Source organism: Pipistrellus hanaki (assembly GCF_964339955.1).
Source record: "Pipistrellus hanaki genome assembly, chromosome: 9".
In the NCBI taxonomy this organism is placed as follows: domain Eukaryota; kingdom Metazoa; phylum Chordata; class Mammalia; order Chiroptera; family Vespertilionidae; genus Pipistrellus; species Pipistrellus hanaki.
In genome coordinates, this window is record NC_140511.1 from 40,200,904 (window position 1) to 40,217,273 (window position 16,370).

Here is a 16,370-nt window from a genome sequence, read left to right on the forward strand (position 1 = left end):
GGCGTCCAAAGCACTGGGTCAGTGTCCACCTGGGAGAGACTCTGTGTGGGTCTGGTACCGGCTAATAGTACAGAAATTAACTCAGCATAGCCTTAGGTTTTCAAAGTCCCCTCCCAGCTCCGATGCTCACAGCTCCCCCGCACCCAGGAGGTGTGAGACAGCCAGGAATTCCTCTCATCCCACCAGGGAGGGAAGCGATGTGCAGAGAAGCTAAGCAAGGTGCCGGACACCACACCGCAAGTCACGGGCAGAGCTAAGACTCAAACTCAGACCACCGTGCGGGCCAAGGAGGCTTCCCTGCACCACACAGACCCCCCATCGCCGTTCCCAGTTATTGGGGAGTTAGGAGCTGGTTAATGGGGGTGGGGTGCTGGGGGGCAGGAGGCAGGTGCCCAGGCTGAGGAGGAGGGACACTGCAGAGAGGCAGCACCCTCTCCCCGCAGGACTCAGGCTGCGCGGGCTTGGGGATGGCACGGAGACCAGTGCTGGGCTGAGCAGGGGCACTGGGCAGTGGAAGGGTGGGCTCGGGGGTGGGGGGGCATGGATTGTAGGGTTCTAACTAAAGCACTGTGACCCTGGGAAGGTCCCTCTGGGCCTCAGCTTCCTCGTCTGTCAGACGGGAAAGACAGTACTCAAAGGCTGTGGCTTCTCTTAGATCACCTGCCACCATCCGTGTCATAAAAGAGCCGAGGGCAACAGGACTTCGAGAGCCAGAAAATGCTGGCAGAATTGCTTAAAGCAGCTCAAACCGGGTTAGTGATCTTAAGCAATTTACCATTTTTTGATAAATGGATAAGTTTCACTCTCTGGACCTCAAATTGCACATCCACAGAAGGAGATGGCCCTCGTGATCCCCCCAAATCTAGCCTTCTATAATCCTGTAACTTCCTGTAATGTTCCCCTGGTCTTCACGTGGCATCCTCAGCAACAGCAGGGGGCCTGGCAGGTAACAGAAGCTCAGCGAATGCTGGTGGCCCTGGACTGAAAAACACAGCCCTGTCACTCCCAACAACAGACCCATGGGCTTGCCCAGGAGTCCTTCCCACGTGGTGTTGGCTTCCTTCCCCCTAACATTTCATATTCTAAGGAGGGCTGAGCAGCCTTCGGATCCCACTCTTTTTTTTAATTTTTAATTTTTATTGATTTTTTACAGAGAGGAAGGGAGAGAGATAGAGAGCTAGAAACATCAATGAGAGAGTAATATCGACCAGCTGCCTCTTGCACACCCCCTACCAGGGATGTGCCCGCAACCAATGTACATGCCCTTGACCGGAATCAAACCCGGGACCCCTCAGTCCGCAGACCGACGCTCTACCACTGAGCCAAACCAGTTTCGACCGGATTCCACTCCTGCAGCATGGCTCATGGCACACTCGACTGCCTCTGGGCCAGCTCCACAAGGACGGGCTAACCAGATGGCTATGCTTATTTGTTTTGAATTTCAATGGCTTGGGCGGTGGGGGTGGGGGCGCCCTTTAGGGCTGAATGGCCGGAGCTCCATGTACACACATCCCACAGCTGAGACCCGTACAAGGCCGGCCCTTTACAACGGGCTGGGCCAGGGCCCTCTGCAGGCTTCTGGCAGACCCTGTAAGAATTCCAAGTGGGGTAAACCTGACTGCGTTCTGAACCTCTTCTTGACGTCTAGCGTGAAAACGAACCCAACTGCATGTCCCAGGAGGGAAGAAGAACATCCCCTTCAAAGCTCACACATGCCGAAACCGGTTTGGCTCAGTGGATAGAGCGTCAGTCTGCGGACTGAAAGGTCCCAGGTTCGATTCCGGTCAAGGGCATGTACCTTGGTCGCGGGCACATTCCCAGTAGAGGGTGTGCAAGAGGCAGCTGATCGATGTGTCTCTCTCATCAATGTTTCTAGCTTTCTATCCCTCTCTCTTCCTCTCTGTAAAAACTCAATAAAATATATTTTAAAAAAAAACAACAACTCACAAGTGGTCTTTGGCTGAAAGAGTCTTGGTGGGCGAGTGGCTGGTTCGAGGCCTGGCTTTGCATCCAATGGGCTACGTCTTGTAAGGACAGTGAACCCCCCTTAGAAGCCTCCGTTTCCCGTATGTACAGACAGCATTGAGCCCGCCCCAAAGAACTGAAAGCGGGGACTCAAATACTCGTCCACCACGTTCGCAGCAGCATTATTTGCAATAGCCACCACATGGAGACGACGCAAATGTCCATCCACAGATGAAATGATAACCAGAAAGGACACAGCTCTAATAGCCATGGGCCTGGCCGGCCGTATGCAAGTGAAGTAAGCCAGACACAAAAGGACAAGTATTGTACGATTCCACTTCCATGAAGGACTTCAAACAGCGAAATGCATAAGACAGAAAGTAGGATCGAGGCTATCAGAGGCTGGAGGGAGGGGGAGGGGGAGTTAGTGTCAGCGGGTACAGAGCTCCTATTTGGGGTGATAAATAGGTCCTGGAAACGGATAGCGACGGTGGCTGCACTATATTGTGAACAACTTAATGCCACTGAATCATAGACTAAAAGTTGTTAACATAGTACATTTTATATTGTACTAGAGGCCCTGTGCACGAAACTCATGCATGGAGCGGGGAGGGTCCCTCAGCCCAGCCTGCACCCTCTCACAATCCAGGGCCCATTGGAGGATGTCTGTGGGATCAGGCCTAAACCGACAGTCAGACATCCCTCTCACAATCCAAGACCACTGGCTCCTAACCACTCACTTGCCAGCCTGCCTGACCGCCCCTAACCATTCTGCCTGCCAGCCTGATCACCCTACCCACCTCGGCCTGCCTGCCTGATCACCCCTAACCACCTCTGCTTTGGCCCCCACTGCTGCGGCTTTGTCTGGAATGACGTCCAGAAGGTCATTCGGCTGTCTGGTCTAATTAGTATATTACACTTTTATTATTATAGGTATTTTACTGCAATACTTTAAAATCTCTAAAACAAGCAGACAAACAAAAAACACTGACCCCACCGTTTCCACTCTGCATTCCAGGCCCTGGCGTGTCTCTCTGTCCTGGGCTGGAGAAGGGTGAGGGAGGGAGGGAGGGGCACAGACCAGGAGACAGCCCCGGCCAGCCCGCCGTACCTTGAGTCTCATAGTAGACAACACCCGCAAAGTGGTTGATGCCGAACTGGGTGTCGTGGTTGTTCTTGGGAGGAATATAGTTGGCGTTGAGCTTGTGCTGCGAGTTCAACTTATGCAGCATGGTGGTGTCCGTGCCCTGTGGGGACCGAGGGCAGCGGTCGGGCCTTCTCCCCCACCCCCCACTCACCCCTCCATCCACTCCCCCCACTCTCCACCAGGCCCCACTGCCTGTCCTGCCCCAGGTCACTGCACCCCCTCTTCGGTCTTTCTCAAGAGCTTTCCTCCCCTTATTTATAGCCCACAGGGGAGCGCTCTGAGCCCCCACTTCCCCATCGGTGAAGTGGGTGAAGTGGATCAACACAACCACGATAGCACATTCCAGCTTAGAAAATTACTCCCGGGAGTAAGACCCTGGGCACAGGCCCTCCCCACTCCAAGGCCTAGTCCGTGTCTGGAGCACCGAGTCTGTGCCGGCTGCACGCTCAGGTCTTCGGCGTTTGGTGCAGCACCCAGGGGGTTGTGCTGATTTCCAAAGGCCAGGTGAATGCACGGGAACTGGCCCCGAGCCACCCTGAGGGCGGGTGACATTAGCCCCACTTTGCAGGCGAGGAAAGCGGAGGCTGGGTGTGGAGGACAGGACCCCCCCTCCCCGCCCCCCCGGCCCGCAGGGCCCCCCCTTACCGCCCCCCCTCCCCGCAGGCCCGCTCCCCCTCCCTGCAGGCCCACCCCCCCTCCCCGCTCCCCCTCCCTGCAGGCCCACCCCCCCTCCCCGCCCCGTCCCGCAGGCCCACCTTGGGGAACTTGCTCTCCTCGTCGATGAGGGAGATGATGTTCATGGGCTTGTTGGCGATCATGTCCAGGGCGTCCTGGTTGTCGGTGAACTCGATGTGCAGCCAGTCGATGCTTTCCAGGTCGTACTCCTCCTGCTCGAGCTTGAACACGTGCCGCACGAAGAACTGCTGCAGGTGCTCGTTGGCGAAGTTGATGCAGAGCTGCTCGAAGCTGGGCAGGGCGTGCACGGGGACATGGGGACAAGGGGGTGCCGTTCAGGCCCTGCGCCACCACCTGGGGCCCAGGTCTGCCTCTGCGTCTGCGGGGGGCCAGGACTGTCCCCCCCCACCCCATGTGCAGGACAGGACACCAAGGACCGGCGAGAGCAAAGCACCCCTCTCCCCGGCCACTCAGTGAGTCAGAGGGAGAGGGAAAGCCAGGCCCGGGGCTCGGACCCTCCCCCTGCATGGCCAGGCCCCGGGGAGGGCCGGCAGCTGGGCTCCAGCCCCAGGCAGAGCGCCTGGAGGGGAAGAGCTGAGGCGGGGAGGGGGCCCAGAAGGAGAGGTCCAATGTCAGCGGACTGGGGAGGGGCTGGGAGATTTGGAGGCAGAGTCCTGACAGCTGACACCTCTGAGCCACCAGCTCAGCGCCCGCCCGGCGGCGACACCCCGTGAATTCCACGTGGGCGTTTCGGCGGGCGCGGGGAGGGCTTCGAGTCCTCCAGACCCCACAGGAGCGGAAGGGACTTGCCAGGGGTCACGCAGCCAGGAAGCTGGGCAGGGCCGGCTGCCTGCCGCCTGGGCCTGCTCCAGCCGCCTGCCCGCACGGCCCCCCAAGAGTGTGGGCCTCCGAGTGTGGCCAAGACGCCATCTCAGCCTGGGCTCAGGCCCAGCCTCACTTGCCTCCAGGCACCTTTGCAGCTGGGCACAGGCCGGTGGGCAGCAGGGCCTGGAGTGTCCTGGACGATATAAGAGCCGCCCCCTCCCCACCACCACCCCCTCCTCGCTGGCCTCAGCTGGCCGGGGGCCTGGGGGGGAGAGGGAGGAAGGGGAGAGGGCCCACAGGGACGACTGGAGTCACATTTCCCAGCAGCCTGGCGGGTGTGTGTGCGGCCGACCAGTGCAGCCTGAAGGGAGAGACGTGACCGTCCTGTCCGTGTGGTGGGAGGAAAGCCCGCAGGGCAGAGCCCCGCCGCTACCTGTTCACGGCGAAGTTCTCGAACCCGAAGATGTCCAGGAGGCCGATGGACCGGCGCGAGTTCTGCACGTCCTGGGAGGGGGGCTTGTAGATGGCGGCGTTGATCTTGTCCACGATCCACACGAAGAGCCGCCCGTAGATCCCCTGAGAGGCAGGCAGGGCGGTGACGTCAGCCCGGCCCGGCCACCGCCTCCCGGGGACAGGCCTGCCTCCAGCCCCTCCCGCGGGGCAGCACCCTCTGACACCCCCGCCTTCACTCACGCCGTTCCCCTGCCCGACCACCCTTCTCTGCTTGGACGATTCCTACTCGTGTTTTCAAAGCTCCCCAGGAAACCCTCCCCGACTTCAGGGTGTGGGGACCCTCCTTTGACTCCCATGTCTCCGCCCATCTCTGTCTCCCCATTAGCTCTGGGTGCCAGGAGGGGCCCCGAGCCCAGCACAGGGCCTGGAGCAGCGACAGCAGGGGTGAGGGTGGAAGCAGGCAGGATTCGGCACCCTGGCCACCCAGCCCAGCCTTTCTTGGTTGTCTTCTCTGAAGAGACCAGAGAGGGCGCCCCTGGCTGGGAGAGCAGCACAGCAGAGAGAGTGCCAAAGGGTGCCCGCGGGGCTGGAGAGCACAGCAGCCAGGGCAGAGGGCCTGAGGGGACCAGAGCTGGCAGGGCCTCTGGGGGCACAGCCCCCAGCCCCTTGTGGGACTCAGCCCAAGGCAGCCAGTGGCTGGAGCCTGGTCCAAGGGCAGGTCGGGGTTGCGGCCCAGAGGCACACCAGCTCTGTGGACCCTCGGCTCGCGCTGTCCTCCGGGGGAGGGAGGGGAGAGCAGGGCCCCCACAAGCCACCTTGACGAAGGCGTCGCGGACGTCCAGCGCCTGCTCCCGGCTGAGCGGGGTGGACACCGTCTCGCCGCGGGTGATGAGGGTGCGGCTGGTCAGGCAGTTCATCAGGTCCGGGGGGTTCACCTGGGGAGAGAGGGGGCCGACACCGGGAGCTCACCCAGCCACCTGCCGGCCAGACCCTCCCTGGAACTCCCACCGCACCCAGAACCCCTCCCTCCTCACAGCCAGGCCTCCCTCCTCACAGCCAGGCCTCCCTCAGGCTGTTCCCCCCATGGAGAATGCCCTTCCCGGGCCCTGCAGCCAATCCTCCCCGACCGCCCACCCCCAGCGCTGCGGGAGGGAGGGACCTGCTCTCTGCCGGCCCCTGCCTGCCCCCGGCTTGTTACCTGCCCTTCCCAGCACTGGCTCTCGCTCTGGCTTTATTCATCGCCGTCTTCCCACCCAGGGCCGAGCCCAGCGTTTGCTAAAAGACTGACAGGCTGATTCCCTCGGGCCCCCCACCCCCACCCCCTGGTCCCCCAAGTCCCTGCTGCCCCGAGGACCCACTGGCTAAGCCAGGCTCCGGGCTCTGCTCCGCCTAGGGGCCCACGCCCGGCACAGAGCCTGGGCACCGTGGCTTCTCCGTGCCGAATTCCTGGAACTTGCCCAAGCAGAGGTCCCAGCTCCTCGGGCCCCACATGCTGAGCCCCTGGGCCTGGAGTCAGAACTGTCTCCCCTCTGAGAGAAGCAGAAACGGCCGAGGGGACGGGAGACCGGGCACTGACCTCCAGCAGGGATGCAGCAGTGGCCAGGGACGGGGAGAAGAGGACCTCGCATGCATCCAGGTTTTCAAATGTCCTGGCTGTCAGCAGTAAGAGGGCACAGCGTCAGCAGGGAGGGCGGCACGGGGCAAAGGGGGCAGTCTGAGGGGGCTGAATGCCACGCCTGTGCTCAGGGGGCCGCCCTGTCCACGGAGGACACCATACTCCGATTTAAAGCTTCTCGGGTCTGTGTACGTTGGATGAAAGTTCTCATCATGAACGATGGGCACCAGGAGCTTAGAAACCGTGTGTATCCGACACCTGGCTCTCCGCCTGGCACCCTGGTATCAGACAGGGGCAGTCATGCCTCCCCCGTCCCCCAGCCTTCACTCTGGACTCCCAGGACCATCGGTGGCTCCTCTGAGACAGGCTCTGTGAACATGCTTGGCTCAGTGCCTGGTGCTCTCTGTCCTTCCCCCAATGCTTCCTCAGGCCTCAGAGCCTCTGCACAAACTCATCCTTCTGCCTGGTGTATTCTTCCTTCATCTCTTAGACTTTTTTTAAGGAATTGTTTTGAGAGAGAGAGGAACATTGATTTGTTTTTCAATGTATTTATGCATTTCTCTTAGTCTTTTAAGACTCACTAGTCTGTGAGCCTCTTAGAGCTGGGATTCTTCATTCATTCACCACACACTTCCCAAGAGCTAAAGCTCTTACTCAGTCGAGAGACCGTGTTGGGCACCAAGGGCGAGAGCAAAGTGGCACTCGGTGCCTGCCTTAGAGTGCCCTCTCCCAGCCTGGCACACAGCAGGTGGCCAGGGAGTGTTAGATGAGTGAACATATTCTCTTTCCTAGCTTTCCCCTTTTCTGAAGATGGCCATTTAATCACTCACACCTCAGTATGAATTAATTCAAACACTGACTCCCTCTCTAAGACACCTGGCCTTAAAGAAGAAACCAAATTTGGAAGTACAATAGTTTTAAAGGGCCACCATTGCCCTAGCCGGTTTGGCTCAGTGGATAGAGTGTCGGCCAGCAGACTAAGGGTCCCAGGTTAGATCCTGGTCAAGGGCACATGCCTGGATTCTGGGCTCAATCCCCAGTAGGGGGTATGCAGGAGGCAGCTGATCAATGACTCTCTCTCTTTCTCTCCCTCTCTGAAATCAATATATATAGATATAGATATAGATATATTGTAGATATAGGCATAGACATAGACATAGACATAGACATCACCAATAGTCATCCCCCCACCCCCCATTGCACATCTCTCTAGGGGGAATTCCAGCACAGTTTACCACTCCTGAGGCTAAGGGACCAGTTAAGATCACCCACAGGCGGATTCTCCCGCAGAAGACACAGGCTGAGACAGAATCGGAGCCCCCAGCCCCCCTGGACGGAGAGGTGTCCTGCTGCTCTAGGACCCAGCTCGGGGTCGGGGCGTGGGGTTCCGCTGAGGCCCCTCACCCTCGTACTGCAGGTTGCCGAGGTGCAGGATGGAGGCCAGGAGCTTGGAGATCTCCCAGTTCTCCGTGTCGGTGAACATGAGCACCTTCATGGCCGAGCGGATGTTGGCATACTCCTGGCTGTCCTCGCGGCCCTCGCAGGTTGTGCAGTTGCCCTGGTGGGCAGGAGGGGGGGAGTGGGTGAAGGGGGGTGCAGGGGGCCCTCGCTGCCCAGCCACGCAGCCTGGCTCGGGGCACCGACCGCACCTCCCTGGCACCGTGACTCCCAGGAAGACACATCTCCTTCGCCTGGAGCCCTGGGCACCCCTTTCCCATGAGTAAGAGGGGCTGGGTCCCTGACGCCAGGCCTGGCCCAGCCCCCTGCCTGGCAGGCACAGCGCCAAGGCCCTGCCATGCTCCCCTCCCTCAGGGACTTGAACCCCCAACCGGATGCATCCTGGGGTGGAAGGAGCATTGGCAGGGCCTGCCCCATGGTGTGTGCCTGTGTGTGTGTGTGTGTGTGCGCGCACGTGTGACACATACAACACACATACATGCACCTTCATTGCCCCACATCCCTCAGGTGCCATTGCCCACACTTGTGCCCACATGTCTCAGTCCATCTCCAGGCAACCAGCCCCAGGGTCTCCCCGGGACTAAGGGAGCTGGTGCCCCCCAAGCCAGCCTGCTGTGCGGCAGCAATGGCCTGGGCCACTTCTCCTTGGGGGTGCCAGCAGCAAGAGGCGGGCACCAGAGCCCTGTAATGAGCGAGCCCTCAGGCACGAAGCACAGGGTCCTGCATCCTGCACTCCTGGGCGCCTGGCAGAGACCCCAGCCTTCAAGTCTTTAAAACTACACTAATACAGCATGTGTGCACAGGCGGGTTCGTGTGCACGCACACATGTGTGTGCGTGTGTGTGCATGTGTGTGCGTGTGTGTCCCTGGGTCTGGCATGTCTACACACATGAAGTGTGTCTGTGGGGAGAATTAGTCTAGATGTGGTGCAGGCAGGTGTGCACCCAAGTGGGGAGCAGGCCTAGGGCACACACAAGCCCGGCGTGGGCTGGGGCTGGGGCTGGGGCTGGGGCGGCAGAGGATGGGAGAAGGCCCCCGTGGAAATTCCCGCCCGCCCAGCCTGGAGCTGGTGGCGGCCCCCGACCTCCCTGGGATGCCCCCCCCCCCCCCCCCGATCCCCACCGGGGCGCACCATAGCCAAGTAGTTGTAGTCGGTGGCCTGGCCCAGGCCCAGCTTCCTCTTCTGGTCCTCGCTCATGCCCTCCAGCATGCAGTAGAACACGTGGTAGTTCCGCTCATCCGGCGCCTGCAAACGGGGACAGGAGTTGGGCAGGAGCGCGGGAGCAGGCCGCCAGGAGCCGTCAGGAAGCATGGCCACGGGGCTTGCTCTCTGAACAGGTGGCTTCCAGGGAAGAGCTCCCTGGAGGCTCCATGCGGTGCTGGGCCCGCAGCCTGGGGACGGCGGAGGCTCCTGGGACGCGCAGCCCCCGCGCGGCACTGCGGCCGGGGTTCCGGGAGGGACCGCCCCGGCCCCGGGCCCGGGCCCACCTGGCGGCAGACGCGCGACTTCTCCAGCAGGTACTGCTCGATCTTGGCGCCCTCGATGGCGCCCCGCTTGTTGAAGTGGATGTCGATGTACTTCCCGAAGCGGCTCGAGTTGTCGTTGCGGATGGTCTTGGCGTTCCCGAAGGCTTCGGGGTGGGCAGAGGGTCACGGGCACGGTCAGCCCCCGCCCGGCCGCCCGGCCCCCCCCGGACGCCCCTGGCCCTACCTTCCAGGATGGGGGTGGCCTCCAGCACCTGCTGCTCGATCCACGAGTGCTGCCCGCTGATGGCCGCCAGGAACTGCAGGATCAGCTTCGTGCTCTCCGTCTTCCCTGCCCCGGACTCCCCGCTGCAGGGGCCCCCCGGAGAGAGGCAGGGCCCGTCACGGTCTGTGCTGTCCCCCTCCCCACAGCGCTCCAGCCCAAGCTGCTGCCCCCACGAGCCCTCCCCCGCCTGTGTGACGGGCTGACCGCACAGACCTCCCAGGGCTGGGCAGGCTGGAGGAGCTCACTGCTCTGCCACAACCAGAGGCTGCTTTCCTTCCCCTTCAGGCAGGCATGCACACCCCTCCCTCCCTCCCCACTTGCCACATGGCATGGCACGTATGAGACACTGGGTCGTGCTCGTCCTTTTACCCTCTGCCCAAGAAAGAACAGGATCCTGAGCTCTCAACGGACCATAACGTACTAGGAGCCAGCAGCAGGTAAGGTTGGCCTCAAAAAGCTAACAGGAGCTTTGGTCGCATTAATAGAGATCTAAGGCCTGGGGAAGGGGAGGTGATTCTCTGTACGAGGAGGAGACATCAGCAGGAGCCCATAGCGAGTGCTCTCCAGGTTAAGCCTGGACCGCCACACGGGGGCCGGGCCCCCACCTGATGATGCAGCACTGGTCGCGGCTGTTCCGCTTCATGTTGAAGTAGCAGTTGTCGGCAATGGCGAAGATGTGCGGGGGCATCTCCCCGATCTTCTTGTTGGTGTACTGGCGGATGTGCTCCGGCGAGTAGATGGAGAGCAGCTGGTAGGGGTTCACCGCCACCAGGATGGAGCCCGTGTACGTCTGTGGGCAACAAAGACCAGGGAGCTCGCCGCGCGTGGCCCCTGTGGGAGCTCTGCCTCCAGAAGGCCCTCGGGTTCTGTCCGCTCCGTCCCTCTGGCTGTGGAGCCACCTGGCTCTGGGGTCAGAATCCTGCCTCCCTGTGATCTGGGGGCGGGCCTTCAGACCAGCCCTGGGCCTGGCTCAGGGGAGGCGTTGGGGAAATTTGATGAAGGGAGGAGAGAAGTGAGGAGAGAGGGAGAAAGGGTCTCTGAGCCTTGATTTCTTTGTCTTCATCTGTAAAATGGGCACAAATCAGCTGTTTATGAAAACGAAAGACAATTCATAGCACACTGGAGGGATGCCTCAGAAGCTGGCACCCACCTTTGCCCCCCACCCTGCAGCCAGCACTTTTATTTTATTTTATTTTTATTTTTTTAAATGCATTTTATTGATTTTTTACAGAGAGGAAGGGAGAGAGATAGAGAGCTAGAAACATCGATGAGAGAGAAACACCGACCAGCTGCCTTCTGCACACCCCCTACTGGGGATGTGCCTGCAACCAATGTACATGCCCTTGACCAGAATCGAACCTGGGACCTTTCAGTCCGCAGACCGACGCTCTATCCACTGAGCCAGACCAGTTTCAGCTGCAGCCCGCACTTTTAGAGTGGAATTCTAAGCTGGGCCTTTCTGGAACAGAGGGAGTGGAGCCAGGCTCGGGAGCAGAAGGGGCCGGGGGCTGTGGTTGGGCCCGGTGGGCCAGGTCCCTGCAGCCCTCTCTGCGGGCTCCTCACTCAGTGCACAGCACGGCCGCCTGTGCAGAACGTCCTGCTGTTGGCCTGGCCCTGCCCTCAGGGGACCACAAGCCGCCAGAACACAGGGAAGCACCCAGGGCTACTTCTCCCTCCTCCGCCCCCCACCCAGCCCAGCTTTAAAATGGGTGGTAACACCTCCCTCCCGGGCTGTGGTAAGGCCAAAGGGCATAACCCGGTGCAGAGCGGCTGCCAATGACGCCACCTTCCTCTCTCCTCACACCCCTTCAAACACGACGCCCACCCGCCTGGCCCCTGATCGCCACATGCAGTGAGGCTGGCTCCTGCAGAGCCCTGCTCTGGGGCAGGCGGGAGGCTGACAGCCCAGCCGGGGGGCCGGGGAGGGAGAGCCTGGGGCTCTGGGGGCTCGAGGACCCCGTGAATCCCTCGAGGTCGGAGGTGAGGGGGAGCAGGTCTCTCGGAGAATCGGGCATGGAAGCACGAAAGGGCATGACCTTTGGAGAAAGGCCGCCCGGCAGCTGAGGGCAGAGGGACGGCTACAGCAGAGGCCACGGGCAGAGACGGTATTTCAGACCTAAAGAGCCGGTCCGTGGCCGGGTAGGGGCAGGGGCAATGGCAGAGGCCCGGGCTTGCTGAGACCCCGGGAGTACCTTCCTGGGGCCCCGCCCCTCCTCCCACAGGCCCCGCCCCTCCTCCCACAGGGCCCGCCCCTCCTCCCACAGGGCCCCGCCCCTCCTCCCACAGGCCCCCCCCTGGCCTCTCCGCTGGGCCCTCCTGAGCGCCAGGCCCTCAGTCCCCTCCTCCTGGCTGTGCCCACTGACGCCCACCGGCCTGTCCAGACCAGACCTCTTCTCCCTTCCAAACGGCTCCTGCTCAGCCTCCTGCTCTGCCAACATGCCACCCCCTCCCTCCACCAGGCAGAGCAGGGCCCGGGGGAGCTCCCTCCTCACCTCTCCTCCTGCATGCAGCCCGCCTCTCTCCATCCGCGTGGCCACCCCCTGCTGGCCAAGCACCTCCCCAGAGAGGGGCAGGGCCCGTCACATCTGTGTTGTCCCCCTCCTCGCAGCCCTCCCCGTCTGTGTGACGGGCTGACCACACAGACTGGGCAGGCCGGAGGAGCTCATTGCTCTGCCACACCCAGAGGCTGCTTTCCTTCCCCTTCATGCGGACATGCACCTCCTTCCTCCCTCCGGAGCACCGCTTCTCGCTGAGCGGCACTCCCCCTGTGGGAGCGCACTGATCGCCAGGGGGCAGCTCCTGCATTGAGCATCTGCCCCCTGGAGGTCAGTGTGTGTCACAGCGACCGGTCCATCCACCAGTCATTCCACCGGTCCTCGCTGTTCAGTCCATTTGCACATTAGGGCTTTATTATATAGGATACACATATACAGTCAGCCCTGTATGTCTGCAGATTCCCCACCTATGGATTTAACCAACCGCGAGAAAACGATACGTTGTTGCTAACAGACTATGCAGTTGGCCAATGATGGTTGGGTCTAAACTGAACATGTGTAGACTTTTTTTCCTTGTCATTATTCCCTAAACAACAACAACTGCTTACGTTGTATTAGGTGTATCAGAGGTGATTTAAAGCCGTGGTCGCCAACCAGGGGTCCACGGACCACTCACTGGTGGTCCGTGAGGTCTGAAAGTTGGCGACCGCCAACTTAAGCATACAGGAGGGGGCGCCTGGGTTATCCGCAAACACCACACCTTGTTCTACGAGGGATCTGAGCATCCGGGGATTTGGGCATTGACTGGTGGTGCCGGCCCCAGTCCCCTGTGTACACTGGAGGCTGGACTGGGGATTAACGGCCGTGGTTCTCTGCGTGGCAGAAGGAAAACGTTATAATCTGAGGCACGTAGACCCACTTCAAAATAAGGAACAAAAACAAGGCCCCTTCCTTCGGGGAGAGGACCCTCCCCCGCAGGAGGGCCAGGACGGCCCGCCTGACGGGAAGGTCCCGCTGGGCGCAGGACTCCGCAGCGTCCACACCGCCTCCCCTCGCCTCCGCAGAAGGCCGCTGAGCAGTGCGGTCATGTCCCCTCTCAGAAGGGAGAACCGAGCCTCCGAGAAGGAGAGGGACTTGGAGATCACACACACGGCAGAGAAGCAGGGAGTGGGGTGAGCAGGGCACCTGGGCCCAGAGCCCCAGCTCCCGCTTTCCCACCTGGACATCCCCAAATCCCGGGATGCATGGAGGGAGGGCGGGGGGTGGGGGGGGAGACGGTGGAGCTGGCAGAGGGGGGAGTAGAAGAAGCACGAGGCTCGCCCCTGCCAGCTTGAGACCAGGCCCGCCTGCCCCTCTCTGGGCCTCAGTGCCCGTCCATCCCCCACAGCTCTCAGCACTGCCTCCCGAGCCCTCTGGCCCCTCTCTCCAAGAGCCCACAGGCAGCAGACAGGGAATGCCCACCTGCCCAGCGCGGGCCTCCTGCTCAAAGTCTCCAGTAATAAAACCTGCCCTGTGGGGCCGGGGGCCGTGCTGGAGGACAGATAAGGGCTATTCCCGAGCTCCAGCACAGCACACACAGTCCCTAGGGGCCTCCAGGTCCCCAGGGAGAGATGGGGGGCCTCCCTGGGGCCAGAGATACCCGCCAGGAGACGTGGCAGGAATCCATTTTACCTCAAGCTCCGCCTCCTCCAGGAAGCCCTCAGGCCTGCCAGCCTGCAGCCTCTGCCTTAGCAGCCCACGAATACCCAGACACAGCCTGGGGCACACACAGCTCCCCAGAGTCTGCTCATTGCACCAGAGGGAAGGCGGTGGCCAGAGTGGCAGGGACTCCGCAGAGGCCGCTTGCCAAGACGTGGGTCCAGGCCTCTGTTCAACTTCAGGACATCCTGGGTCCCTGTCAGCCCTGCCACCCGTTCCCTGCAGAACCCAGGGACAGCCCCCGGCCTCTGGGCCACCCACTGAGAGATGGCTAGGTGTCCTCGGAGGGCCCTCTGCTATTGGGGTGCCCCGGGCTGACTTGTGGCCTGGGGACCGCCGTCCCTCGGGCCCCTGGGGGCAGGCCAGCGGGAGCGGGCCAGCCCAGGGCGGACGGACGGTCAGGGACAGGATGTCCCCGCTCGTGGCCGTGAGCGGTCGGTAATCTGAGGAAATCCTGGGTGTGCGGGACTGTGCCCAGGGTAACCCAAGCCGTGGAGTGGCCGGGGGTTGCCATGGTGAGGGGCAGATACGGTTTCTGAGTGGGACGGCGGCCCAGCTGCTTCTTCAGAGCCCTGCCCTCCTCCTCCATCACCCACCCCGTCACAGAGTCCAGGAAACTCCCTACAGTTCCTGAGCACGACCTCTCAGACCCCCAGAATCCGGGGCCTGTGGACGAGCAGGCCGGGGCCCTCCAGGGGCCGCGGCTTGGTCTTCTGACCAGACCTCTGAAGGAAGGGGCTCCATCCCCTGGTTCCCCTCCCTGCCCCCCGATCCTCACCCAGGAAAGGGGTCAGAAAGGTTACTAGTGACTCTTCCCATGAGGCAAAGGTGCAGGTCCCGGGGTTTTCTGGAGAACCTGTGACCTCTGGGACTGCGTTCTCTGACCCCTAGCCAGCCTACTGAAGGACACCATGTCCAGCTGCTTTCTCCGCCAGCTGCCAGCCCATCACAACGGGATTCACTGACCCGGGGCTCTGACGGTTCCCACCACCGCAGCCCTTGGCAATCCCGTTTTCGCCGTTTTCCTTGATTCGGTCTACTAGCCAACTCCCTCCCACGGGAGCGACCAGTGTGTCTGCAGCATCACCCAGCTGTGTGTAACATGACCACCTCCAAGCCTCAGACTGGTTCTCAGCCGTGGTCTGCAGGGTCCAAGGTGGAGCCCCTCCCGCTCCCTCAGCTCCTCCCGGGGCGGGGCACAGCCTCCGGGCCAGAGGGAGGGTCAGGAAATGGCTCTGGCAGTGACCTCGGGCGGGTGGGCACCCCCTGCTGATCCGGACCCAGGGCCAGCCTCCACGCAGCCTGAGCGAGCTGCCATGGAGCCCTGGACCTTCTCCCCTCCCTCCACCAAGTCCACCTGCCATCCAGGGAGAGGAGCGAGGGGTGCCTGCCAACGATGGGGTGCAGACTCCAGTGGGCCCTCGGGGGGAATGTCTGGCCTTGACTTGAGTTCCAGCCCCACGCCCTGTCCGTGCAGAGGGCTCCCTGTGATTGCCGCTGGCTGTGCCTGCACCAGGGGAGGACACCGAGGGCCCAGACACAGCCTCTCCTCGCCCCAGAGGCACCAGCGTGGGGAGGTGGCAGAGGGCCTCCCAGCAGCTCCGGGGCCACAGGGGACGGGCCCCTCGTCCGGAGGGCTCCTCGCTGCCATTCCTCGGGGACAGCCCCTGGCTCCCCTTCAGGGTCCTGACAACCTGAGCGACCCCGTGCCGCTCACTCTCCGGGCATGGTCCTGCCTCCGGCGGGACATGAACTGTGGTGCAAGCAGCCTCCTTCCCCAACCACAGACCACAGGGCCCCAAAGAGAGGCTGAGCCAGCCCAGGGACACCGGCAGAGGGACAAAGAGAGGCAGAGCCAGCCCAGGGACACCGGCAGAGGGACAAAGAGAGGCTGAGCCAGCCCAGGGACACCGGCAGAGGGACAAAGAGAGGCAGAGCCAGCCCAGGGACACCAGCAGAGGGACAAAGAGAGGCTGAGCCAGCCCAGGGACACCGGCAGAGGGTCCCTGGCCCGGGGCCGGCAGCAGGCCCGGCAGGCTCAGGAGGCTGGCCCCGGGCGGGCGGCGCCGGGCCGGGGCGGGGAGGGGGCGGCGGGCGGCGGCACTCACGTAGATGAGGTGGTCCCGGTAGCGGATGAGCAGGTTGCGCAGGATGCCGGCCTCGTTGAGGTCCCCCAGGCGGATCATGTCCTCCACGCCGTGCACCGACGTGGGGTGCATGGGCTTGATGTGCGTGGCCTTCTGCGGAGTGATCCAGTGTTCCTGCGGAGGCACGGGGGCTGTGTCCGGGG

The 16,370-nt window shown here is 62.1% G+C and overlaps 2 protein-coding genes across 3 annotated transcripts in view; both read right to left on the reverse strand.

The window, feature by feature from the left end:
* Positions 1-16,299, reverse strand: part of MYO7A (myosin VIIA) — a gene marked incomplete at its 5' end in the record, with an annotated part of 62,187 nt that extends 45,888 nt beyond the window's left edge. For both annotated transcript variants that reach the window (XM_084893450.1, XM_084893449.1), the window contains 11 exons: positions 3,077-3,212; positions 3,868-4,078; positions 5,046-5,188; positions 5,881-6,000; positions 6,642-6,718; positions 8,085-8,238; positions 9,270-9,383; positions 9,626-9,768; positions 9,849-9,970; positions 10,493-10,677; positions 16,189-16,299. In XM_084893450.1, coding sequence (XP_084749576.1) covers positions 3,077-3,212; positions 3,868-4,078; positions 5,046-5,188; positions 5,881-6,000; positions 6,642-6,718; positions 8,085-8,238; positions 9,270-9,383; positions 9,626-9,768; positions 9,849-9,970; positions 10,493-10,677; positions 16,189-16,299 — 1,516 coding nt within the window. The remainder of the gene's footprint in view (positions 1-3,076; positions 3,213-3,867; positions 4,079-5,045; positions 5,189-5,880; positions 6,001-6,641; positions 6,719-8,084; positions 8,239-9,269; positions 9,384-9,625; positions 9,769-9,848; positions 9,971-10,492; positions 10,678-16,188) is intronic.
* CAPN5 (calpain 5) overlaps positions 1-16,370 on the reverse strand; it is a 112,037-nt gene that overhangs the window by 12,900 nt on the left and 82,767 nt on the right. The gene's annotated exons all lie outside the window — the stretch shown is intronic.